The sequence below is a fragment of the Sceloporus undulatus genome, chromosome 5 (assembly GCF_019175285.1).
Source record: "Sceloporus undulatus isolate JIND9_A2432 ecotype Alabama chromosome 5, SceUnd_v1.1, whole genome shotgun sequence".
Taxonomy (NCBI): domain Eukaryota; kingdom Metazoa; phylum Chordata; class Lepidosauria; order Squamata; family Phrynosomatidae; genus Sceloporus; species Sceloporus undulatus.
In genome coordinates, this window is record NC_056526.1 from 117,006,399 (window position 1) to 117,034,329 (window position 27,931).

The 27,931-nt window shown below is 42.8% G+C and overlaps 1 protein-coding gene across 5 annotated transcripts in view; it reads right to left on the reverse strand.

Moving 5' to 3' along the window:
• The window catches only part of UGDH (UDP-glucose 6-dehydrogenase), a 29,217-nt gene extending 5,951 nt beyond the window's left edge, over window positions 1-23,266 (reverse strand). Inside the window, exons 1-9 of one of the 5 annotated variants that reach the window (XM_042469089.1) lie at window positions 19,353-19,407; window positions 18,190-18,248; window positions 14,004-14,172; window positions 10,385-10,486; window positions 7,406-7,606; window positions 7,126-7,323; window positions 5,361-5,508; window positions 2,965-3,059; window positions 1,562-1,692 (exon numbers count right to left, since the gene is read on the reverse strand). In XM_042469089.1, the coding sequence (XP_042325023.1) occupies window positions 1,562-1,692; window positions 2,965-3,059; window positions 5,361-5,508; window positions 7,126-7,323; window positions 7,406-7,606; window positions 10,385-10,486; window positions 14,004-14,165 (1,037 nt within the window). In that variant the 5' untranslated portion in view covers window positions 14,166-14,172; window positions 18,190-18,248; window positions 19,353-19,407. Of the gene's footprint in view, window positions 1-1,561; window positions 1,693-2,964; window positions 3,060-5,360; window positions 5,509-7,125; window positions 7,324-7,405; window positions 7,607-10,384; window positions 10,487-14,003; window positions 14,173-17,160; window positions 17,273-17,502; window positions 17,636-18,189; window positions 18,249-19,352; window positions 19,507-23,010 lie in introns of those variants that run through there. The other 4 variants (XM_042469088.1, XM_042469086.1, XM_042469090.1 and 1 more) reach the window with 4 other exon arrangements.
• Window positions 23,267-27,931: the final 4,665 nt, after the last annotated feature.

A 27,931-nucleotide genomic window follows, 5' to 3' on the forward strand; every position in this document is an offset into this window, starting at 1 on the left:
TTAATGAAAGAAATGTGGATCCAGATCCTGGTCTTAAACTATACAGCTAACTTTTGGGGCAGTCACTCTCTCAAGACAGCTCACCTCACAGGGGTTTAAGACATGGAAAATTGAAAAACTCCCCAGAGATGTAATCTTGAAGAATGGGCAGGTGGAGCAGCCCTCCACAGTGTCCCACCAGTGGCAGAAATACCTTGTCTGAGGTATCGGAGAGGGTCTTTTTAGCACTGGCACCATAGTTGTGAAACATTCTCTCCAACTGGCATCAATGCAGGTTTCATTTTCACACCAAATTAAAATCTAGCGGGGGGGGGGGACTGACATTATCCAATACATATGTACATATGGTTTTAGATTGTTTTAATTGTAAACTTTTAACATAGTTCATTTTAACATGTTTTAGAATGTCTGAATTATTTTTATTGTTTTATTGTTTTACTGTCTTATATTTTACACTGTTCAAAATGATTTTATTATAGACCAGCAAGATAACTTTGAGTACAGGGCAGGCTAAAATGTTCTAAAAAATAAATAGACTGACAGACAGACAGACAGAGATAGAAGCAGTTATTTACAGACTTCAGTACTGTACCACAAACTTTTTGATGAATCCATACACTTCTCATCTGCTGTGGGTCGCTAACAGATCTACTGAAAAGGTTTTGATATGCCACTATGTGTTAGAGTTGCAGGTGACAGCTAAGAGTCTTTAGAGAGTGAGCGTGAATGTATTTGTTATCTCTCTCCTTCTTCATGTTATCTCTCTCACTTTCTGCTTCTGTCTCATGAGCCTCTTCACATTACCATAAAAGGAACCTCAGTTTTAACTTGGGTCAGAACTGAGCTTTCATATCATCAGCTTACATGAGCAAATGATCCTGGCTCCACAGTGAGTTCAATTTGCATGACAAATAAGCACACACTTAAGCTTTTCAGTTGGAAGTTCTCTGGCTCCAACAGACTGTAAATCTGTGATGAAGTTCACAGCACAAGATCATTTGGTGGTTCAACAAACCAACCAGATGAACATCTGCCTGCACAGACAGCTACAAATGTGCAATGAACTCACTTGTAGGCTAGAGACAACTGCTGGGTAAATAAATGAAAGTACTGAATCAATTAAGCGTGGTTAAATAGTGAATATCCTCTTAATTAAGATGCCAGGGAGAATCTCTTTCTCTATCCAATCTTTTCCCAAAGTTTGTCATTCAATTATGTAGGTTTATTATGAACCAACAGCCAGAAATGATAACCTTTTGCTCATGAAACATTAAGGAACTTTATGTTTTTAATATTGCTGCCTCTCTCTACATTCTCCCCCATGCAGAATGCCAGATGCCATATGCAAAGTGCTCCACTTCAAAGAGAAGCCAACAAAAGTGTTAATGGAAAAGTGACAAACACTAGAAAGGGAATGAAAAAGATGTTTCTATTTCAGGCACCAAATTTAGATTTTCTTTGTGTAGAAATTGCAGTCTTTCAGGGTCAGAGCATGAAACAGTCCAGGTAATAGATGTTTAGGTGATTTTAACAACTGCCAATTCAGTTCACTTTGTATTACCTTGTGTCGCCTGTGTCTTTTTTGAATGCAAATCCCAAAATAGCTATCTTCTTGTCAGTGACAGTGTTAAACAAGCTGTCTATGATTCGTGAAGCAAATCTTCTTCTCTGATAGTCATTCATATCAATTACCTGCAATAATACAGGATACAGTGTTCTTGTTTGGTTGTCATAAGATGTTACCTATCACTACTCATAATAAGGAAAATGAATAAAAATAATCAGATACAAAGGCTCAAGAACATGTCTACAAGTTCGGAATTATACAGGATACTGTGTTCTTGTTTGGTAATAATAGGGTGTTACCTGTTGCTGCTCATGATAAGGAAAATTCATAAAAACCCAAATACAAAGGCTCAAGAACATGTATGCAGTTCAAAATAATTATACAAGTGTGTTTTTCTCTATTAACTTATACCACATGCATTTTTTTCTTCTGAGCCCAATTCTACCAAGAGCAAATAATTCTGTAGGCTCTTTTGGCAAGGAATGGTATTACAGCAGCAAAATAATTGCATGTGCAAGGGATGAAAATGTATAAGAAAAAGCCATGATGGTGATCAAGGTGGCCAAGAAGTTCAGATAAGCTGCTCTTGCATACTAGATGTTTCATAAAGTGTCCAAGTTTAGAATTCTTCTAGATGTGTTGGCCTACACTTCTCATCATCCTCAAAAGCCATGCCCCTGATGATTGAGGATCACAGGAGAAGTAGTCCAACATATTTAGGGGATGTCAGGAAGATTATCTACCACAATGAAGGTTAGATATTCAATTATCAACTGTACTTAAGTAACTGATGGTGTAAATACCATCACAGCCAAGCACCAGCCTCTTCAAAGCCAAATCTCAACACTGCATCTTTGAACCCAGCTTGCTACTGGACAGAACCCTCAATCATTTTCTGAGTCCTCAAAGTTCCTACTAGGGCTAATCTGCTATGTCAAGTCCTGTGGCTACTTGCTCCATCTAAATCAACTTCACTTGCTTCCTAAGGGGTTTGCTCAAACTGAACAGAGTGATCTGCCATGTACATCTAATCAGCAACATCCCCTTTGATTTTAATGAGGATTATTTTCCATCAATATATTTTGTGCTAATGTTATTCAAATCCAAAAGCATAATTGCTAAACTAATAATGATAATGGTAATATAATAATAAATGAACAAAAGCACTGCTAAAATATTAAAACATTTACATCACTCTACCTACTTTCTTCTGTGCATGCACACACAAAGAACACACACACACATACAGATGTGCTAAAGAGAGAGAGAGAGAGAGAAGGATGACTTCCAAGATAGATTGATTTTCAATTCTATTCAGACTCTTGTTAGTAAGGTGAGACAAAAGTTTGACTAGTGACATATTGTTAGGGCACAGTTTCCACTACATTTGTTCTTACCTGTTGCCAGTATCGAGCAACTTCTGGCAAATTCAAAGCCTCGCAAAGGTAAACCAGATTCAAAACATCTTTTTGAAAACAACTGCCACCAAATCCTGGAGAAAGGGGAAAAGTTCAAAACTCAGCCTCATCACATGAATTTCTTTTGGCACCCTGATCCCTATGCCTGCTTAAGTAAAAGTTACACTTCCATGAAGTAATCCCAGATGAATGAAGCCACTGAAGAATCAATCGGTACTTCCAATCAAGCCATTATTAATCAAATGGCTTACAGTTCAAGATTAATAATCAAACTTCATAAAATTAATCTGTTTTAAAATACTTCTTTTTTTTTAAATGCATGTTTTCCTTTCTGAGAACATTCTAAATCCTACTGAAATAATCAGAACTGTGTAACTGAAAGTCTAATTTTTTTGTTGACTCCTATGACTTGAGAATATAATAATTAATAAAATGACAGGAAGGCTTTCTTTAATTACAATAGTAAGTTATATTTCTTTTCTTAATCCAATTATTTATATATATATAAACATGCAAGCCAACAAGAAAAGGATCTTAATTATACAGCTTAAATGTCACTACAATACAATCAATAGTGTGAGGTAGTGGTTTGAGTGTTGGATTAGGCCACTGGCACACCAGGGTTCAAATCCATTTGGCCATGGAACCTACTGGCTGTCCTTGGCAAGTCACACACTCTAAACCTCTGAGGAAGGCAAAGGTAAACCCTTTCTGAACAAATTCTGCCAAGAAACCTCTGTGACAGGTTCAACTTAGGGACACCATAATTCGGGGGGGGGGGGGGGGGGATGACTTGAAGACAAACAACAACCTTCATTGTCCCATGAAGCAAGCCCCCTCCAACTCTACGAATCTATGGTAACTGCACACACTGCAGAAGAATCATTCAAGATGCAGCTCTCAGGTTGTGTAGCACTTATCTGATATAATTGTTCGTTTGATATAATTGTTTGATATAATTGTTTGTTTGGTTAAAGTAAAAACCACATTCTTTTCTTGGGACCCAAACATCGTGTTCAGTAGGGAACAATGGCAAATGATTACCACGCTATTTCAAGTTCCAGGATAAATGGAACTGCTTTCAGTTCTCCTATACTATTATTATCTATGTCAGGAAGGAGCAACATGTAGTCCTCTAGATGCTATTGAATGTCAGTTCCTATCATTTCTCACCTATGTTGGCTAGGGCTGATGGAAGTTGCAGTCCAACAATATCTGGAGGGCTACAAAACTCCCATTCCTGGCTTATGCTTTCCCATGACCCTATCAGTGTTACCATGTTCTCTCTAGAACAGGCATTTTCAAAGTGGGGAGGCCTAAGCAAAAGGAACCCCAGATTGCTTCCCACAGCAGCAGGCACTCAGTATCTGCAGGGGATCCATTCCGGATCCCCTTGCAGATACCAAATTCTGCAGATGATCAAGTCCCATTGTCCTCAATGTGGCGAGGCCACACAGCCGCACCACCACTGGGGCCAATGGAACTTTGCGGCCCCAACCATTCAAAGCCTGCCTCACTGCTCTCACCACAGTGGGTGGCTGCCTCCTCTTCCTCCTCACCCTGTCATTGCCTCCACCTCTTCCTCCTCTTCCTCCCACAGCCTCCTTCCTTCTCCTCCTCTCTCCCCTGCAGCCACTGCCTCCTTCCTCCTTCTCCTCTCCTCCTGCCACCACCTTCCTCCTCCTCTGCCTCTTCCTCTCCTGCCACTCCCCCCACCATCACGCTGTTCACTGATGCTGGGATTCGCAGATTGCAAGTCCATGAATATGGAGGGAGCACTGTAGTCACATTTCACTTACAAAGGTTATGAATCATTTTCTTTAATTCCAAAGGAAATCTGATCCTTTCCAGCCAGTATGACCATTCTGGATAAGCATTATGGAAACTGCAGTCCAACATATCAGAGGCCCACCAGGCTGAGGAAGGATGCTTTAGCTTTTTCCTCAACATTATTTGACTAGAGAGAGCATAAGCTCTGTAGTATCAATGGCTGTTTCTGCACAATCAATTGCCCTAAATCTCTTTATAAAAAGCTATGTAGCTTAAAGGCTAATTAAAAGCTGGTGCATTTAGCAAATGTCTGGAAACAGTGACAGTGATTTAAGAAAATCTGAACTGAAGGCCAATTTAAGAATGCCGTAGTGGTTGCTTATAACAGCCCGTCATCTAAACAATACTTCAACAAAAGCAGAGCTTGGGAATCTGCAGCTCCCACATGTTGTTGGACTACAGCCCCTATGATTCCTGGCCAATAGTTGTGCTGGCTGAGGCTTTTGGGAACTGTTCCAGCAACATCTGAAGGACCACAAGCTGGACAACTCTGGGCTAAAGGCAGCCCTTGCATCACATCAAAAGCAGCATATTGTCCAATTTACCAACACTGGCTTTCAGAAATTTATTTCCAATTCTTTGGTCCATTCCAATGGCTCTTGCAACCTCTTCAACATCAGCACCCGTTGCTTCACAAAGGGCACTTATGGAGTTGATGCTGCTAATCCTCTGGGCAAGGAAAGCATTAGCTGCCTGGAGAATGGAAAGAACAGAAAAGAACCTCAAGATGCTACATTCATTGGCATGTAGGATGGGCAATATGTAATCAAGTATAATATCTGCACTGGAACAAAAAAATATTAAAAACTGGATCATAGAAAATTCCAGTTACTTGTATGTAGAATACTCCCATGCTATGTAGAATACTTGTGTGAAGTGTAAAGATACCTAATTGAAGACTAAGGTTAGAAGACTAATTGAAGACTATGGTCCATGGAATTACCTTTCTCTTTTCTATGTATGGTAGTGAAAGCTGGGCAGTGAAAAAAGCTGACAGCAAGAAAATCAACTCAATTTATATGTGGTACAGGAGAAGAGATCTACAGATACTGTGGACTGGTAAAAAGGCAAATAAATGAGTGTTAGAGGAAATGAAGCCTGAAAACAAGCCTCAAGATGACTGAACTGACACTGTCATAAGAAGATGACTCACTAGAAAAGTCAATAATGTTTGGTAAGGTAGAGGCAGCAGGAAAATAAGACCAAATGGACAGATTCAATCAAGGAAGCCATGGCCCTAGGTCTGCAAGACCTGAGCAGGGCTGTTGACGACAGAGTGACTTACAGGTCTCTTATTTACAGGGTCGCCATAAGCTGAAGTTGACATGATGGCAGTTAACAATAAGAATACTTTCTGCACAAGGTTGAACTTTGGTGTATTAGCTTATAATTATAGTCCGCCCTCAGAATCTGCAAGCTTGCCATCCACTTGCAGAAGGCAAGCCTGCATTGTCCCCAATGGTGGTGCGTGCATGTGGCCACCCAGCCATTAGGGACAGCTTCCATTCGGAACGACTTGAAGACACCCAAAAACAATTAGGGCAAATCACATTTCTCAGCCTCAGGTGAAGGCAATGACACCCCCCTCTAGCCCCCAAAGGCGGGAAGGGCTCCTTCTGGCTGCCCAAGTAGCCCCTGCACTCCCCGAAAACAGATGATCCTCTTCCTCCTTCTGGGTCCCAGAAGGTTCAGGAGCAGAGACAAAGGATAATAATACAGTGGGCTATTCCCTTACGCAGGGATCCATTCTAGACACCTCTCCCCCCCATATAAGGGGAATTTCACATGTGCTCAAGCCCCATTAGAAATAATGGGGCTCATGCTTGTGGTGCAGTGCGCATCATGAGCGCACGCTATTACCCCTTCTGGGGCACATCAAGGCTTCTTCCGGCACAGCTTTCAGCATATGCTGAAAGCTGCGTTTATTGTACCCGTGTAAGACGCGGGTGCACTGTAATAAGGAAGAGGCAGCTTCAGCACCTGCATTTTGTGGAGAAGCCCCAGAATAGCTGCTTGGCCACTGGGAGCAGCATCTTCCAGCCTCTGGAGGCGAAGTGAGGTCCGTTCTGTTGTCCCTAATGGCAGCATGGTCATGTGCATGCATCGCCATTGCTCTGTATAGCAAATTCTTATCTCTTTCAAGCAATACAGAAAATATGAAATCTGTGGGGCTATTCAACAGCTGCTTGCTTTTTATATCATAAAACAGCGCTTGTCAAAGGCTAATGAAAGAGGAAGGCCAAGTGCTGCTAAGCTGACACTTTATACTTCATTTACTTCTCTGATATGAGAATATGAAATGATACCAACCAGTTTGGAAAGTTCAGAAGACCAGGTATTAGTGGTAAGAATTTTCTCATTGGGCACCCACTGCTCATAAACAGCGCACAGCGCACGGACAGCTTTCTGGCCCTCAGGAGTCTCATCACCACCAATCAACACCCGGTCTGGATTCTTCAGGTCCTTGATTGCTGTGCCTTCTGCTAGGAATTCTGGGTTAGACAAAACCTGCATGCAAAGGCCAAAAATGGGTTTGATACATGTCAATAAAGGCAAAATCTATTCACTATCACAATGGCAGAAATCCTACCTGTAAATTTAAGTTGGGCTTTGTATTGGCATCAAAGATACGGCGAATGCTCTCTGCAGCACGGACAGGGACAGTACTTTTCTCAGTCACAATTTTATAACCATTTGAATTTTGCACAATTCGTCTCGCACAGGCCTCAATATATTTCAAGTCTGCTGCTCGGCCTTTTCCCATTCCATAGGTCTTTGTTGGGGTATTAACCTAGTTAACAGATAAATATGAAAGTGATTATACAAAAGCGAACAAAAGCAATACAAAAGCAAACAAATAAATAACAGTTGCTATTTTTCTGTTAAGGTGCAGAGCTATTTTTCTGTTAAGGTGCCTTCTAGATGTGCTGTCTACAATTCTTACAAAGCCTTCTAGGATTGTCCCAACATAACTAAAGGGGACCAGGTTATAGAAGACTAGTCCATAAAATAAGTTATTGGGTGTGAGCAAGAGTGTGCATGTATGTTAATGGTGTGGAGACAGAGAGAGAATGAAATCTATGATGAGCTTTGGACTGGAACTTGAAAGGTATTAGGCAAAGGTTAAGTGAGCTTGTGCCCACTTACAAAGATAAAAGCAAAGGATAGAACATAGGGTTATGACCGGATGGGCAGTGATTTTCTGAGTGGAGGCCAAAGCTGATCATGTGATGAGGCATGATGTCAATAAACCATTTTAAGAATTATATAGCCAATGGGCCACACAAATGGGCCACACCACACACACAAATTTGGTTAAAAACAGAAAACTATGCTTCTAGAGGCCTAAAGGACATAGTTTTACCCTGGAGAACAGGTTAAGAGGTGACATGATAATCATGTTTAAATATTTGAAAAGATGACAAATTGAGGATGGAGCAAGTTTGTTTTCTACAGCTCCAGAAACTAGGACTTGGAGAAATGGATTCAAATTACAGTCCACCCAAACATTAGGAAGAACTTCTTGACGGTAAGAGCTCTTTCACAGTGGAATACATTACTTTGAAGTGTAGTGGAGTCTCCTCTTTGAAGGTTTTTAAACAGAGGCTGGAAGGCCATCTGTCAGTAGTTCTTTGTGTATTCCTGCGTGTTGGGAGTTAGACTGGATGTGAGTCTAGAAGTCTCTATATAATTACAAATCCTCCTCTGCATTTTAAGAAGGACCATAAGGATGAACTTTAAAAACCAGAAGTAACCAGAAAAAAAGCAGTGTGAGTTATGCAGTTTGGGGAGTGGGGTAGGCTCCAGCCCTCAAGCTGTCCACAGCTATTCATCTCTACTATAAATGCTACTAGATCAGGTTTGCTTTCTGAGCTACTCACTTTAAAGAATCTGCTCCTCTTGTTTTTTCTCAACAGAGACCTCCCTGGCATCACACTGAGAAACTTGCCATCCTTGACATGGACAGCCTGGAGGCTTGCAGCATAGCTTTTTGCATGGAAATACTGCTATACTATAATAAACCAGCAGAGTTGGGAACATTACTTTTTTGAACTACACTCTCAGAACCCCCCAGCCAATATGGTCAATGGCTTCACTGTCAACTTACATCCTATTTATATGAACAGACAGACTCAAGAAAAACTGCCCAAATGACTCCCACCAATAAAGAGAGATTTCTCATCTACGTGTCCATCCTTTAACAGACCGTCAGGGTGGCTCTACAGCTAGTAAGTACCAGTGGGCTCATGCAAGATTTATGAAAGGGCCATTCATGCAATACTGTGTGATCTTTATTCTGGAGGGGAAATTACTATTTCACACGTTTTCTTATTTATACCAGTTGTGAGAGTGCATTTTAGCTGCTGAGCCTCTTTGTCTCTATTTCACTGTAATCTAATTCTAAAATACAAAATAATTCTGAGTTTTTAATTAGAAATATTCCCTCCCATGGCCAGATTTTCACAGCGGGCTTGGAAATCAGGGACAGAGTACATGATTTGTGTACTACAAGTCCCAGAGTGCAATTTCCATCATCTCCATTAAGGGATGGGAAACTTTGAATCGGAACCTGGATTGCAAAATGTGAATAGGGCACACAGGTTTGAATATTTGCCAGAAGTCCAGTAAAGTCAAAGGAGCTAACTTCTGAGTAAAGGACAGAAAAGGGCTGTGATTTCCCCTGGGAACAGGCAAGTAATTCTGCCTCAGTAACCCCTTCTGTAATTTCTCTGGAGAAATCCTGATATTTAGAAGCATATATACTGCTCACAATTATCATAGCTATACAAATATATTGGTAATGAGCCTCATGAATACATGCTTGTGGAGCCCACAATAAACAGTTGAAGTATTTTTTCTTCCAACTCACATTCCGCTTCACTGTCCCCAACAACCTGTGCATAACAGCTGAGAAAAGTTCATTATGACAGCCACAATAAGTGACCTAGTTTTGTCCAACTTCCAATTGCTTCCAGTTCAGATTTGAATAGCTGAAGACAAATTAGTTTTTTGTGGGTTTTTTGGGCTATCTGGCCATGTTCTACAAGCATATATTCCTGACGTTTTACCAGCATCTGTGGCTGGCATCTTCAGAGAATGTATTACTCATGCCATAATATTTCCTATTTCTAAGTACTGTTGTGAAAGCTGGACAGTGAGGAAATTTGAGAGAAAGAAGTTCAACAGATTTGAAATGCAGCTCTTCAGGAGCATTTTGTAGATACCAAGGATTGCTAAAAATATAAATGAATGGGTCCTAGAGTAAATCAAACTTGAATCCCCCCAGAAGCTAAAATGTTTAAATTGAAGTAATTGTACTTTGGACACATCATGAAATGACATAACATGGAAAATATAATAATGCTTACTGAGGATGAAGGCAGTAAGAAAAGAGAAAGACTGCATTACAGATGCATTGATTCAATGAAGGAACCAACAGCCCTAGGTTCCAAGAGCTGAGCTGAGTTGTTGATGACTGGGCCTCATGAAGGTCTCTCATTCATAAGGTTCTTGTAAGCTGAAGCAAGCCTGATGGCCAACAACAACAACAGTAGTAGTAATGACTTACGGAAATAAACACAAGATCAGCATCTCTAATGGCATCATCAATGTTGGTGGAAAAAAAGAGATTCTTGCCTCTGCAGGATTCAACCACTTCTTTTAGCCCTGGCTAGAAAAAGATCAGTAGAAAGGTTCAGTAATAAAAACATGAGTAAAACCTAAGCAAACAGTATAGCCACCTTGTTTAGATTTTGCCAAGGTGCTAATCTCATTAATAATTTTAACTGCCTCTGGCCTGCCTGGCTCAGTGTGGCTTCCTCAAAAAAGCTTCTTATGAAATGGAACATACTTAATAGCAGAGATATCAGGAAGGGATATCTCCTTCCAATATTTTATTCTTTTAAAACTTGGCCTGCATATCAATTATTACTTTTGTAGCCCCTGTTAAACTCACTATATATGATAAACACAAAGCAGGTATATAGGTTAACCCCCTGCAGAGTGTCTTGCCCAGAATAAAAATTAGCTGATATTATGAAGGTACAGTATGCATTTTTCAAACTTCAGGAATAAACTGGTCCCATGTCAACACCATTTCTTGAGAACTTGTTGTCCAGTATAACGAAGTGTGCTCAGGGAGACATTAAACATACTGATGTACAACAGAAATGTCAAAATGAAGACAGCCTCTGTGGTTTATATGACCACAACAGCCTTGTTAAGTGAGTATGCAGCGAAACAGCCTGCCCCTTTGTGCCACCTTCTGGGTGGCTTGGGAATGCAGCGTTTACACACTGCACGCTCCCAAACCACCTGGTACTGTAGCTGCCCAGCCATTTACACAGGGGTGGCTTCATTAGGCTTTGGCAGTGTAGCATTTACACGCTGCACGCCACCATAGTATAATGAAGCCAGTCTTCGGCTGCAGTGCAGGCAGAAAACCTGTTTTTTGCCACTGCTTTTTCAGGTGGCTTCAAGGCAGACTGGGGCCTCAGTTGCTATGGCCCCAATGCAGTTGCTATGGCCCCAATCTGGTTTTGGAAGAGGTGTTTCAAGTTGCCCCTTCCACCAGTCTATTTTGCCCCTTAATCTGATATACAGTAATTAGCTCTATGATCTTAGGTGCATAGTGATTAAATTAGGTCTTCCTAATCCAAATCCAAGACTATTACCTGACATTTGCCTCCTTGGCATACCTAGTCAAGATATACAAGCTTAACTTAGATCCTCCAGAAAGCTCTCAGGTCTGCCAGACAGCATGATCAATTGCACAAGATTATGAGAGTTGTAGCCGCCACAACTTCTGGAAGAAGAAATGTTCTCTCCCCCCCCCCCCTGTTTTCAATTGGCATGGGCAACCTCAACAGTTCCAGCTCAAGGCCTCCAGAGCCTACCATGGTCCATACCTCTCACTGCAGTACATTGCCAAAATCTGTAGCACATGCCAGTCCCCAGATCTGGACAGTAAAACAAGCAGCTTGGGAGAAGCAAATATCTTGTTCTGTTTTAGACTTACACTTGCTCTGGAGTGAGATGATACTCTAAAACAAGCCCCACTCCAAGATCTAGTTGTAACATGCAAATATGGCTTGTTTTTCTGCCACACTGCTCAAATTCAGCAGCCTTGGGGACTACAAAAAGTGGCAGGAGGGAAGTCAGATATGGGTCACTAAGCTACATGTTGCTTATCCTTGCTTTATTTCCTTGAAAATCCCTTGGCTTCAGCTTCCCAGCAGACCCTGCAAAAAGGTGCAATAGAAGTTGTCTGAAGACTGGACATCCATTCCTTCTGAGAACTGATGCCCTGTGCCTTGAACTTATGTATGGGGACTTGTGTGTTTCTACTTGCTATGCCATGGCTTTATGTGGTTATTCTTGGCTCTCCTGATGTGTTTCCCATTGTTCTCATTTGTCCTCTAACATCATCCAGCAGTCAAGGCCCGTAGAGGAAGAAGTGGCTCTTGCCAGAGGTTTGAATTGTTCGCCAACATAGAACCTCTGAATTTAGGCTAAGAGGTACATAGAGTCCAAGGATTGTAAGTTCCCCACCACTGTTTTATATCCTGGGTTAAAATACAACTTATGGATAGGGCACAAGACTGTAACAAAGGTCACATTTCTTTACAGTTTAGATTACAATAAGAATAAACTCCAGCAACAGATTAAGCTGACAAGTCACGCATTCACGTCATATCTTCAGCAAATAAGAAAGTGTTTTAAAGTTCAACATTTTAAAGACATCTTAAGAGAATTCACCTTTCCTGTTCTGCTTTGTTTTCTTCAAAAGATAGTTTAAAAGTAACACAGGATATAGTATGTTCTCTGCCATAACCTGTGGCAATTTCTAAGACAATAGCCAACATTAGAGGAGTACGCAAAATTATTTGTCTGTATGCCCAGCATTCCACTGGTACAATATCTTTTTAATAGGTCCATCATCAGGAATTGGCTCCATTGGACCAAACTCTCCTACATCAAAATTTATCTGCTGAATTTGGATTGTGTTTATTTAACCAAGTAGACCTTGATTCAAAGTCCACAAGGAGAACTCTGAGCAAATGAACAGCATACACATTGTAGAAAGTTCACTTAAGTTTGTGCAGTGGCTTTAGGCAAGTCAACTACTTCTCACTTTACTTTGTTGACTTGGCAACTGTAAAGGTGAAATAGGATGTCCCATGTTTGCCACCCTCAGCTCACTGGAGGAAGAATGAGATGTAAATATAATTAATAGCATTAACATGTTTAATAATGAAGGCATGCCTTTTTAGAGATGGTTGTAACAAGAAGATTTAGCATGGAAGAAACAGCCAGGCAAATATATGGAAAAGGTTAAAATGTATATTATTACTATACCCCGCCTTTCTCCCAATATAGGGACTTGAAGCGGTTCACAGAAAATTAAAACCCATACAAATTAAAAACAATACAAAAATGTTTAAAAGTATAAATACAACATTTAAAAACCATTAAACAATTTATCAAGTTAAAGCATGAAATATTAAAACAGTAAAATATTTTGTAATTGTGCTGGCCAAATGGCTGTAATAAAGTTATTATTTATAAAACAGTAAAATGTATTTTAAAATCTCTGTGCAATTGTACAGTATTTAAAAGCCCAATGCTCACCATTGTGAAAAGCCTGATGGCACAAAATTGTATTTACACTGAAAGGAGAGCAGGGATGAGACTATCCTGGCCTTTCTAGGGAGGGAATTCCTAAGTCTAGGAGCAGCCACTGAGAAGGCCCTCTCCCTTGTTCCCATGAAACAAGCCTGAGAAGGTGTTGGGCAGAGAGGAGAGCCTCTCTGGATGATCTTGGAATGCTAATTGGCTCATAAAGGGAAATACTGTCCTTCAAATAACCTGAACCCAAGACATATAGAGTGAACGTGTGATGCAGTGGTTTGAGTGTTGGACTACGACTCTGATGAACAGGGTTTCTATTCCGCACTTGAGCATAAACCCCAGTGAATGATCTTGGGCAAGTCACAGTCTCTCAGCCTATGGCAATGGCAAACTCCCTCTGAACAAACATGCCAAGAAAACCCCATGATAGGTTTGCCTTAGGGTTGCCATAAGTAAAAAATGACTTGAAGGCACATAGCAACAGTAACAAGAAGTCATATAGGGTTTTATAGGTCAAAAGCAGCATTTTCAATTATACAATTAAATAAATTGTTTACCTCATAAATTGGAAGTGTGTCAGAATTCCAGGCATTGATTCTAGCTTCATTGACATCAACCACAGTGACCTTAATCTTTGGACACATATGAGCAATGACACTACATGTTGGCCCACCAACATAACCAGCCCCAATGCAGCAGATTTTCTTAATTTCAAACATGATTGTTCTGGTAAGAAGGAAGAAACAAATTGGAAGAGCTTAGCTTAGAGTAGTTCAGACACTAAAACATAAGCATATTCTTATATTACACCTCAATTAAACAGAAGAATTTCCTATAGTTAACTGTTTCTGCTTAATCACGTGCATGATCTGTGTCAGAAAACACTTTAAAGCTTTATTTATGCCAATTCAGAGGACTGCAACAAAATACTTAGCAAAATGTATGAAACATTATTAAAAATAAACCAGGTTTTTCACAAAAGACTGTTCCTAGAATAAATAATAATAATAATAAAATCTTTATTTCTATCCCGCCCTTCCAAGAAGATCAGGGCGGCTTACAACAGTGCAACAATGCACACAATTACAGAGTTAAAAGCACACAAGCAGCAATATACAATCTAAAACAACAATAAAAGCCCCATAGCCCGTCCTCATGGCCACGGGAGAGGAGGGAGGCCCGCAGGATTTTTAATCGGGGAATGCCTGTTTAAATAGGAAGGTCTTGAGATCCTTCCTAAATTGGGCCAGGGTGGTAGATGAGCGGAGCTCGGTGGGCAGCGTGTTCCAAAGGGCTGGGGCAGCTGTAGAAAAGGCCCTTCTTGAAGTAGAAGCCAACCTGGCCCCAGGCACCTTCAGCAATTGCTGCCCAGATGTTCTGAGGGTGCGAGGCGGATTGTACGGGGAGAGGCGGTCCTTTAGGTATCCTGGGCCCAAGCCATTTAGGGCTTTATAGGTAATAACCAACACCTTATATTGAGCTCGGAAGCGAATAGGCAGCCAGTGAAGATCTTTAAGTACAGGTGTTATGTGGCTGGTCCTGGATACACCAGTGACCAGCCGGGCTGCCATATTCTGTACCAGTTGAAGCTTCCGAGTTTGGTATAAGGGTTGCCCCATGTAGAGTACATTGCAGAAGTCCAGTCTTGAAGTTACCAGAGCATGTACCACAGTTTCTAGGTCCCTCCGGTCCAGGTATGGGCGCAGCTGGCGAATCAGCCGAAGCTGATAACAAGTGCTCCTGACCGTCGCATTCACCTGAGCAGTCAGATGAAGCGACGAATCAAGAAGCACTCCCAGACTGCGCACGGAGTCCTTCACGGGGAGCGTGACCCCGTTCAGGACAGGTGGAACCACCGCCATTCCTGGACCGGGGGAACCTATCACTAGTACCTCCGTTTTCTCTGGATTCAATTTGAGTCGGTTGTCCCTCATCCAGCCCATTACTGACTCTAGACAGGCCACGAGAGAAGAGACGCCATCCCCAGTCACTGCATCAGTCGGAGACATAGAGAAAATGATTTGGGTGTCATCAGCGTACTGATAACCCCGCGCCCCATGTCTCCGGATGATCTCTCCCAGCGGTTTCATGTAGATGTTAAATAGCATGGGAGACAGAATGGCTCCTTGAGGGACCCCGGTTTTAAGGGCCCGCTCGCTGGAGCACACGTCTCCCAGCTGCACCATCTGGGACCTCCCAGAGAGGTAGGAACGGAACCACTGGAGCGCAGTGCCCCCGATTCCCACCTCAGCCAGGCGCCCCAGAAGGATACCATGGTCTATGGTATCGAAAGCCGCTGAGATGTCCAAGAGCACCAACAGGGACACGCTTCCCCGGTCAGCGCTCAGACGGAGATCATCGACCAAGGCGACCATGGCCGTCTCAACCCCGTGACCCGCCCGGAAGCCAGTTTGAAATGGATCCAGATAATCCGTTTCATCCAAGACCGTCTGAAGCTGGAACGCAACCGCCCTCTCGATCACCTTCCCCAAAAATGGTAGCAGCGAAACAGGCCGATAATTATTATGTACCAGGGGGTCAAGGGAGGGCTTTTTTTAGGATCGGTCTTACAATGGCCAATTTAAGATCCGATGGAAATTGCCCATCCCTGAGAGAGGTGTTAATTATCCGGCGTAACAACGTCGTTACCACCGGTCCCCCCCTGGGCCGCTAACCATGAGGGGCAGGGATCAAGAGAGCAGGTTGTTTTCCGAACACTTCCGAGGATCTTGTCCACATCCTCGGTACTCACCAACTCAAACTGATCCAGTGTAACATAGTCCACGGAGGCTCTGGACACTTCTACCCTTGGCTCTGCCATAACGTCGGCGTTCAGACCTTCGCTTATACGAGAAGTTTTATCCGCAAAAAAGTCGTTAAACAGGTCACAGCAGGCCTTAGAAGGTTCAAGGATCTGGTTCAGGGCAGGAGGGAGCTGAGTTAGCTCCCTGACCACCCTGAACAACTCTGCCGGACGCGACTCAGCGGACGCAATACGAGCACCATAGAACGAATTCTTTGTTGCTCGTATTGCCTCTCCGTAGTCCTTTAACAATCGGTCTAGGAGAGTCTTGTCGTCTAAGCAAAGGTGTTTCCGCCAACGGTACTCTAGCCGTCGCAGAACCCGCTTCCTCGCCCGGAGATCTTCCGTATACCAGGGCTTACGATTGGAAGCGGGCCTGAGAGGACGCTTGGGAGCGATTCTGTGTATAGCCCCAGAGAGGCCGGTATTCCAGATACCGGTAAGGGCATCAACAAGAGTCGTCGTCGTTTCCAACCATGAGCCCCTCTAAGGCTTCTTGGAACCTTTCAGGTTCCATCAGCCTTCGAGGGTGGACCATCCTAACTGGTCCACCACCCCCGGGGGGGATCTGGGTAGAAGCCTTGATTTTCACCTCTACCAGGAAATGATCCGTCCATGACAGGGGGGAAATAGAAGTCAATAAATCCACCTAGCTCACCTGACCAAATGCTGTTTCCTTGCTACCGTACAGTGTGATGTTTCATAATAATTTAACAAATGTTGGGTCTGAGTTGGTGACCTATCCAAATACTATTTCTTTATACACACACACAGAGGATGCTGTGAACAAGAGAGATGACTCTGTCTCTCCAACATGCTCAATATTCATGTGCTGAAAAAAATTAATGTTTCTCAGCTCTAGTATAAGTTTAGGGATGAAAGCGAAGGAACCAAAAAAACCAAACAAAAACCTTTGTAACTCCTCCTAATTTGGCAGTCTCAAAAGCCATGTCAGTTAGATGAGAACCAGCTCACAAGGAATGAACCAGCAATTTGGATGGTGTGGCGAAGGTTCTGCTGCACAATACACACACACAAACTCTCTTTCTCTTTGATACACACCCAATGTGTGAGGATTTCACAACTGGTTGTTGGCCTTGCCCTGCTTTGTGGATTGGCTGGACTTCCTGTAGCTGCTCCAACAGTTCAAATTACAAGGGTTTCTTTTTTCTCCCTTTAAATGGCTTTTTTAGAGGTTGGTTTGACTGGACTCTCACACAAGCACAGCTGTGGTTTCCAATATATATACTCACAGAAACTCTGTTGAGGCAGAACATACAAGCTATTCTGGACTCAATGAGTCTGTATTCCAGCACTGATGGCTCTGTTGATCACATCTGGCTTAGCATATGACCCAACTGTAATCACATCAGCTCTATTTGTTTTTTGGGCAAACGATTTAACAATATTACACTGCCAGGAGAAGGCACAGCTATTTTGTTTAATCACTTACTAGAAGAACTGCATTGCAGCACTCAACCAAAGGTCTACCCAGTCCAAAGTTTTCTTGTCTACAGTGCCTAGAACATGGATAAGTTACCTTTTGGAACTACATTTCCCAGACTTCTCCAATTCATATGGGCATTCTGATTCAAACATTCTGAGAGGTGAAGTCCCAAAAGTAACTTTTCTGAGTTCTGGACAAATGCTCTAGGAAATTCCCATCAACACATTATGAAGAAAACAATCTCCTGTCCTTTATCCTTGGCACCTGGTAGATAAAAATGAAATGAAATATCCTCTGAACACTGGAATGCTATCTATGCTATTTCAGAGCATAGTAATTGACAGAGCAATCATGAGCAATGTATTGCTCTCCTGATGTTCTTAGAATGCAGCTCCCATCAGTTTAATATGTGATTAGGCTATAAAAAAGTAGGATTAGTTTGGAGTATGCTTAGCCTGGAGAAGACAGGACTGAGAAGGGACTTGATAACTACCTTTAAATATCTGAAGGGCTGTCATGTAGATGGTTGAGCAAGCTTGTTTTCTGCTATTCCTGAGAGTAGGAGCCAAAGTAATGGATTCAAACAGTAAGAAAAAAAATTCCAACTGAACATAAGAATTTCCCAATAGTAAGAACTATCTGACAGTAAGACAGTGGACTCTCTTTGTTGGGGGATTTTAAACAGAAACTACATTGCTACCTTCTCAGGGGTTCTTTAGTAGTAGATTCTTGGAAGCAAAGTGTTGGATTAGGCAGTCCTTGTAGTTTCTTCCCATTCTAAGATCCCCATATTGCAGTTGGTAGGAGTAGCTAATCTAGCACATATGCATTCACATTAGGAACAGATAACCTTCTGAACACCAAACATCTTGTGAACTAACTTGATTATATATTGCATAAGTATTTCCTTTTGTCTACCCTCACTCACCCCATGGACTGGTTTCTCAGCAATGATACTCTTGTACTGTTTCAAAGGATGCATCACAAGCTAGTCTAGTGGATGATAGTTTGAACTTGAAACCTAAAATAGTCCTTAGTTTACATCCAATCAAACCATTTGCAGAGTATTTTCCAAAATGGAACTACCAGTAGATGTCCAGGTTAAAAAACAAAACAAAACATATCTCCTCAAAGTTCCATTTGTGAAAGGCAATAGTTACAACTTACAGCAAAAGTAAGGTCTCTACTGAAATGGATACATGTACTGTCAACAAGATGAGGCTAATACCATAGGAACCACCAAAATTATAGGACAGCTGAGCCAGAATAATTATTGTAAAATCTATACTCTGTAAATAAGCCAATCCAAGTGACCTAGTACAATAGTTTCCAGTCTTTGGGTAAATTCAACCATTACTCCCCAAACAGACTAGATGGATTGAATCAATGGAATTTACACATAAGTGTTGATATACCAAATCCTCACTACCCCAATGGGTCATTCCGACTAACAACTAGATTTTAGACACTTGGGGTCTTCATATATTCCTGGACAGCAGCTCCCAGAGTCCCTCACCACATGTGATGGTGGCTGGAGTTTGTACAAGATGAAGTCTAACTATACTCAGAGACCCATGTTTGGGAACCAATGCCCTAGTGGACCTAATCCCAAGCCATATAGAACTGTGAAGATAAGCACTGGCATCTTCTGCTTACCTTTAGAATTCTATAGGATGCCTTCAGTGCCCAGAAAGGAATCAAGAAATCCTACACGGGTGGGTTGCTGAGTGAATGTGGCTGTGGCTTCAATTCCTCACCTACACCTACAAGTTCACTGGTTAATCATTCTCTGCCAAACTTTCATCATAGAAGTGTTGCAAGGATGAGATAAAATTGCACATACTCTGTCCAGAACTTCTTTCAGGCCACAAATGTAGTTAATAAATATAATGATACAGCAATTATAACTAATGTGCCAGACTGATGTAATGGTTTGACTATTGGACTAGACACCAAGACCAGAGTTCAAATTCCCACTCAGTCACAGAAACTCTGTGGGTGACACACTCAGAGGAAGATGGCAAATCTCCTTTGAATAAATCTTGCCAAGAAAATCCTATGCAACAGCCTTCCTAATTCAGAGACAACTTGAACGTACATAACAGAGCAACAATAAATATTGTAGCATGCAATGTTATTGGAAAATATAGTTGCTTCTGGAGATTCTCCCAGAAGTCAAACTATGTATACTAAAGATGCCTGTCTTTCTATGGAAGAAATTTAAGTTAGAGAGATCGGGCATCAATAGTGAATTGTTCTTCTTCTTATTATTTTTATTATATTTATTTGTTCTTATGTGCCTTCAAGTCATTTCCAACTTACGGTGACCTTAAGGTGAACCTACTATGGGGTTTTCTTGGCAAGAGTTGTTCAGAGGAGGTTTGCCATTGCCTTCCCCTGAGGCTGAGAGAGAGTGACAAGGTCACTCAGGTTTCATGGCTGAGCAATCCTGCCACTAAGAGTGAAGGACCCTTCCCAGTTCAGACCATGGAGCAATAAGCCAGAGTGTGAAAGTTACTCCAGATTAATCATACACATCGCAATGTGATTGTATTCATCTAAATTACAAAAGAAATGAATCCTGAACAGCCCTATTTTTGACAAAGGAAACTTGATCTGGCCTTCCACCCTTTCATAGGTTGGTAAAATGAGCACCCAGCTTGTTGGGGGCAATTGGCTTATACATTCTAAAACATTGCAGAGAGATCTTCTAGCACCTTTGAGACTAACTAAAAGAAAGAAATTGGCAGCATGAGCTTTCGTAGGCTTACATTTACTTCCTCAGATGCACTTGATGGAAGTAGACTTTAGTCTATGAAAGTTCATGCTGCCAACTTCTTTCTTTCAATTAGTCCCCATGGTGTTACAAGATCTCTCTACAACTGATTCTACAGACTAACACAGCTATATCTTTGAATTCTACCACATTACAACCGCATACCACATACAACTGCTTAGAGTGTGCTTAGTTCACTATGAAATGGAATAGTACTTGCTATAACTACTGCTATCTGCCCTTAGTTTTCCCACTCACCCAAAGACAACACAATCACTTTAAAGACATGGAGCAGTCTCGCAAAGTGACCAATGAGAAACGAACACAGAAAATGCAAGAGAACAAGTGCAAGAAAAGGAACAATGTTGAGATTCCCATTCTCTGCAATGCAAGAAATTAGGGTGTGTTGTATGTGCATGAAGGAATAATTCATGTGGCAGCCAGAATTCTTATTTGGTGGGGAAATGCCTTCAGTTTCTCCCCCACGCTCTGGGGATTGTTACAGGAAGTCGGATTGCAAAACCTTGTGTGAAAACCCACAAACGGTCAGTCAAAACCATTACATCAGTCTGGCACATTTGCTGTATCATTATATTTATGTGAGGAGGGAAGAGCCTGGGATGCCTTTGAGGAAGCTGAAAGGCCAGAATGAGCTCCTACCAAGCTCAAAATATGTGGAAATCAATAAAAATCACACACAGGAGAGACCTCTAGATTCATGTGGAAAGGAACCTCTCCCCTCCCTCAAAGTCCCTGTAAGAAACGCTCATGTGCAAAGCCATCCCCAAAACAGGGGAAAGAAGAATAGCAATAGCAATAGCAGCTTCATTTATATGCCACTTCATACTGCCTAAGCAGTCTCTAAGTGATGTGAAGTCGAAGGCTTTCATGGCCGGCATCCATAGGTTTTTTTGTGGGTTTTTTGGGCTATGGGGCCATGTTCTAGAAGAGTTTCTTCCCGACGTTTCACCATTCTCTGAAGATGCCAGCCATAGCTGCTGGCAAAACGTCAGGAAGAAACTCTTCTAGAACATGGCCACATAGCCCCAAAAAAACCACAAAAAAACTATAGCATCTAAGCGGTTTACAACTGTAAGCTAATTGACCCCAACAAGCTGGGTACTCAGCAACCTCAGAAGGATGCAAGTCTGAGTCGACCTTGAGTCCCAGACTGGAAATGAACCCACAACCTTGTGGTTTCTGAGTGAGTTGCTGCAGTACAGGCATTTAGCTGCACATACATCTCAAATTAACAAAATAACTAAATAGATGAGGAAGGGTAGGGCTGGGTAGCTGAATTCTGGCTTGACCACGGAAAACACACCTTGGGCAAGTCACCCTCTCTCAACTTTAGAGGATAAAATCATAGAGGTGGAAGAGACTCCAAGGGCCATCCAGTCCAACCCTATTCTGCCATGCAGGAACTCACAATCAAAGCACCCCCAAGAGATGGCCATGCAGCCTCCGTTTAAAAACCTCCAAAGAAGGGGACTCCACCAAACTCTGAGGGAGTGTGTTCCACTGTCGAACAGCCCTTACTGTTATGAAATTCCTCCTAATGTTAAGATGGAATCTCTTTTCCTATAGTTTGGATCCATTGTTCAGAGTCCTATTCTCTGGAGCAGCAGAAAACAAGCTTGCTCCATCCTCAATATGACATCTCTTCAATTAGTTAAACAGTGCTACCATATCACCTCTTAACCTTCTCTTCTGCAGGCTAAACACATCTGGGTATGTTTAGCCTGGAGAAGAGAAGGTTAAGAGGTGATATGATGGTCCTGTTTAAGTATTTCAAGGGGGCCCCTAAGTCTCTCCTGATAAGTATTGGGGGGTTTAAGTCTTTCCCCATAAGTACTTGAAGGGGGGGTCTATGTCTCTCCTCACAAGGCATGGTTTCCAGACCTTTCACCATTTTGGTCACCTTCTTATGGACATTCTCCAGCATCCTCATTCTCAACAACACAGGGAGCTGGGGATGTTCAGCTTGGAGAAGAGAAGGTTAAGAGCTGATATGATATCCCTGTTTAAATACTTGAAGATATGTCATGTTGAGGTGGGAGCAAGCTTGTTTTCTGCTGCTCCAGAGAACAGGAACAGGAACGATGGATGGAAGCTCCAGGAACAGAGATTCCACCTCAACATTAGGAGGACCTAACTGACAGTAAGGGCTGTTCGACAGTGGAACACACTCCTTCCTCGGAGTGTAGTGGAGTCTCCCTCCTTGGGAGGTCTTTAAACAGAGACTTAATGGCCATCTGTGGAGTATGCTTTGACTGAGAGTTCCTGCATGGCAGAATGGGGTTGGACTGGATGGCCCTTGGGGTCTCTTCCAACTCTATGATTCTATTTGAAACCCCCTCTGAAGAAACCTGCGGAGGGGTAAAAACCCAGGATAGAGGGTCGCCATAAGTCAGAAACGACCTGAAAGCACCCAATAACAACAACAAAGGACTGGGGAGCATAGAAGAAGGAGACACACCCTCCCCAAGAGCCATAGCCAGCAGTGCATAGAAAGGCAGCCACAGAGAAGGAACCTACCGTGATTGCAATGCCTTGGGAAATTCAGGAGGAGGAGGGGAGGATGTGAGCCGCCCCGAGTGAAGAGGCGATGCCCTCCTTCTTCCTGGGCGATGGAGCCCTAAGTCGGTCCTGCCTTGGAGAGGCTCTTCAGGAGGGAAGGGAGGAAGGCAGAGCCAGACCCCAGTGAGCCTCTGGAACCTGGGAGGAAAGGGAGAAAGGGCGGGAGGGCAGCCACTTCCAAGAGAGGAAGAAAGGAGGGAAGGACTGGAGGGGAGCAAAGCAAAGCAGCAGCAGGAGGAGGAGGAGAAATGTGGGCCTGGCCCTTGGGCTCCTCCTCCACTGGGCAGGACTCAAGGCCTGCTTCTGATCTGAGGATAGAAGAAGGAAGGGGCTCAGGGGTCGCCCGGCGAGCCTGGGAAGCCATTTGCGGCCTGGCGGAGGGGTAAGCCTCGGGCTGGAGTGGCTTCGCTGCCTCCCCAACCAGCGCCCCCTTCGGGCCAGTGCGTAAAAGAGACCCCAAGGCCATCCAGTCAAATGTCTTTTTAGATTGTAAGCCTGAGGGCAGGGAAGAGTCTGTGTAAGGATCCGTAAGCCACTCTCAGAGGCTGAAGAGCAGAGTATAAATACAATAAAGAAATAAAACTCCATCCTGCCATGCAGGAACACACTATCAAAGGCAGATATGGCCACCCAGCCTCTGTTTAAAGGCCTCCAAACAAGGAGATTCCACCGCACTCTGAGCCTTTACTGTCAGGAATCATAGAGTTGGAAGAGGCTTCAAGGGCCATCCAGTCCAACCCCATTCTGCCATGCACAACTCACAATCAAAGCATCCCCATTGAGAGATGGTCACCCAGCCTCTGTTTAAAGGCCTCAGGGTGACACTTTAGATATGCTGAATTCTTTCCCCCAATAGTGCTTTGCATAGCTTTTTAAAAGTCCAGACTAAACCCTGGAGCAGATGTACTGCTCCACTGATATGAACACCACCCTCCAAATTCCCAGTGTGGCACAAGCCTACTTAATATTGACATGGTAACCACTATGTCACCTTTTCTTTGTGATGTATCTGAGTTCCAGTGGGGAGAGGAAGTGAAGGGACTAGCAGTGGAGGCAGATGTGCTTGATGATACACTGGCACTGTTTCTAACAAAGGGAATCGAAAGTTATCTTCTCCCCTACCTAACCAGACTCCTGCTAGTTTTGAGAAAATTAGTATTTGGTAAGTTAATGATAGTATGACTTGGTAATAAGATTGGAAATGTATATTATACACCTGTGAACTCTGCACTCTGAATAAAAATATAAATAAAAAATAAGCACCTGATGCTCTGGATTTATAATCTCACTGCCTCTCTTGGACAGGTGAAGGCATGATGGACAGACTTTGGGAATTAATTACCCATTTGCTTCACAAAGAGAACAAGAAAGGTGGTTGCCGTGGAATTTCCTTTGAGGAACTGGTGTGTAGAATGTGCTGTGTAGTCTTGGATGAAACTGATTATCTGGACCCATTACAAACTGGCTTCAGAGCGGGCCATGGAGTTGAGACTGCCATGGTCGCCTTAGTCAATGATCTCCGTCTGGGCATGGACAGGGGAAGTGTGACCTTGTTGGTGCTCTTGGACATCTTAGCAGCCTTCGATACCATTGACCATGGTATCCTTCTGGAACGCCTGAGAGAATTGGGTATCGGGGGCACTGCGCACCAGTGGCTCCGGTCCTACCTCTCAGGAAGATTCCAGATGGTGAAGCTGGGGGACAGTTGCTCTTGTAAAAGAGAGCTAACATCTGGTGTCCCTCTGGGCGCCATTCTGTCCCCCATGCTGTTTAACATTTACATGAAGCCGCTGGGAGAGATCATCCGGAACAATGGAGCGTGGTGTTATCAGTACGCTGATGACACCCAGATCTATCTCTCCATGTCTCCGACTGATACAGTGACAAAGGATGGCACCTCTCCTCTGGATGCCTGTCTGGGGTCAGTAATGGGATGGATGGGGGAAAACAAACTCAAGCTGAATCCAGAGAAAACAGAGGTACTTGTGATAGGTACCCCAAGTTTGGGCAGGGAAATTTGCCATCCAGTCCTGGACGGGGTCACACTTCCCCTAAAGGACAAAGCACGCAGTTTGAGAGTACTCCTGAATTCATATCTACAGTTATCATCTCAAGTGGCTGTGATGGCCAGGAGTGCTTGGTACCAGCTTCAGCTGATATGCCAGCTGCGTCCCTGTCTGGACCGAAAGGACCTTGAAACAGTAGTACACGCACTGGTAACCTCCTGTTTGGATTTCTGCAATGCGCTCTACATGGGGCTACCTTTGTACCAGGTTTGGAAGCTTCAATTGGTTCAAAACGCTGCAGCCAGATTGGTCGCTGGAACCTCAAGGTTGGACCATATAACACCCGTATTAAAATCTCTTCACTGGCTGCCAATTCGCTTCCGGGCCCAATACAAAGTGTTGGTTATTACCTATAAAGCCCTACATGGCTTGGGCCCAAGTTACTTGAGGGAACACCTCTCCCTACATAATCTGCCCCGCACTCAGAACAACGGGGAAATTTTTACTTGAACACCCCAAGGTGAGACTGGTAATGACTCACCAAAGAGCTTATACAATGACAGCTCCAACTCACTGGAATGCACTCCTGGAGGAGATTCAATTCAGTTGTACATTGGAAGTCTTCAAGAAGGCATTGAAAACCTATCTCTTCCAGTTAGCATATCCTCCTGATTCTCTTTAGAGAAAGTATTCTCCAACTAGATTAGACGACTACCCATAACTGATATCCCAACTATCCTAACTACACTGTTTTAAAAAATTGAATTGTTTATAACTATTTTTATAATTGTTTTTAATATTGTATTTGACATGTGTCATAGAGTTTTATCGTATGTACACCGCTTTGGTGTGGAGGAAAAGCGGTATATAAAAAAAGTTTTATTATTTAATTATTTATGTATATCACTATCAAGCTGGCCTATTATCTGTGCAGCCCCCGAGTAAGTATTTCTATTATTATTATTATTATTATTATTATTATTATTATTATTCAGCAAAAGGCCTGGAAGCTGCACTAAAGTTGCATTTCGGTCCTTAGAACTGGATCATGGCTTTGGCGCAGCTTCCAGACTCTTCAGACGCATGCATCATTTAAACAGCATACCTCCAAAGTGACCCGAAGCAGCTTTATTTTGGCCATGATGGACAGACTTTGGGAATTAACTACCCATTTGCTTCACAAAGAGAACAAGAAAGGTGGTTGCTGTGGAATTTCCCTTGAGGAACTGGTGTATAGTGTGCGCTGAACATAACACTCAGAACATCCAGGACAAATTTGTTGGAGGTCCCTAGGTCAAACTTTGCACGGACCTCACAGAGGGCTTTTGCCATCGCTGCCCCTTCACTTTGGAACAAGCTCCCCGTAGAGCTTCGCTCCGTTGCCTCACTAGATATTTTCAAGAAAAATCTGAAAACGTATCTATTTCGGTTGGCCTTCCCACTTTAGTTAAATTGTTTATTTTCCTGGCCCTTATTTTTTTTCCCTTTCGACCCCGGACCATTGTAAATTAATCTCTCTTTCTCTTTGCCCTTCACATGTGTATTTAATTGATTTCCTGTTCCTGTTCCTTGTAGTAATGCTTTTAACTTTTATATTGAATTTTTATCTTGTATTGTAATGTTTTAAATTTTGTAAGCCGGCTTGATCATAACTATGGAAAGGCGGGGTAAAAATAAAAATTATTATTATTATTATTATTATTTATACCTCCAAAGTGACCTGAAGCAGCTTTATTTTGGCCTGTCTGTATGGGGCCTAAATTATACACCGGGCCATTGATATCCACTGGGTTTTCATTCCAGTGCCCCTGGGGATGTTTGAACAATCACTTGTCCGTGCCTATATTAGCAAATTGGGATGAGTTAAATGAGAATACAGGTTGTTTAGGGGAATACAGGGTGTCTGAAGAAATCCCAAATATTTTCATTTTAACTTTAACTGAGAGATGGCGATATGTCCCATTTAAATATACATAATATGCATGTGGATTTGCACCATGAGAACGAAGCAGCTGAGGAGGGCCCACAAGCCGAATGATTCTGAGGGAAGACCGTGGGAGCACCCCAGCAGCTGATATCCAAAGATAAACAAAATTAGCTGCAGAGAGGCTTGAATGCTATGTCCTGGGAGTGGAGTTGGAAGAGACACCAAGGGCCATCCAGTCCAACCCCATTCTGCCATGCAGGAACTCACAATCAAAGCATCCCCATTGAGAGATGGCCATCCACCCCTTCAAATACTTAAAAAAGGCTATCATATAACCATTTCTTCCCCAGGCTAAACATACCCAGGTCCCTAAGTCGCTCCTTATAGGACACGGTTTCCATGTCCTTCTCTATTTTAGTTGCCCTCCTCTGGACATGCTCCAGCTTGCCAACATCCTTTTTGAATTTTGATGCCCAGAACTGCCCATATTGGTCCAGTTCTGGGTTTCTTGGATCCAACTTGGTCCAGTTCTGGGTTTTCTGGACCTTACTTAGTCCAGTTTTGGGTTTGTTGGACCCAACGTGGTCCACTTCTGGTTTTCCTGGACCCAACTTGGTTTGGTTCAGTTCAGTTTCTTGGTATTCCAGGTGAGGCTTGACCAAAGCACTATTACTTCCCTTGACTTCAGTTCATTTCCAACTTATGGCAACCCTCTTGTGGGGTTTTCCTGGCAAGATTTGTTCAAAGGAGGTTTGCCATTCCCTCCCTCTGAGGCTGAGAAAGTGTGACTTGCTCAAGGCGACCCAGTGGGGTTCATGACCGAGCAGGATGCAAACCCTGTTTTCCAGAGTCCTAGTTCGCTGCCTTTATTTCCACCCAAACAGGAAATTACAAGTCAAGTTCAGCAGTGCCTCAGCCTTTCCGTTTTGATAGCACCATAAGCAGC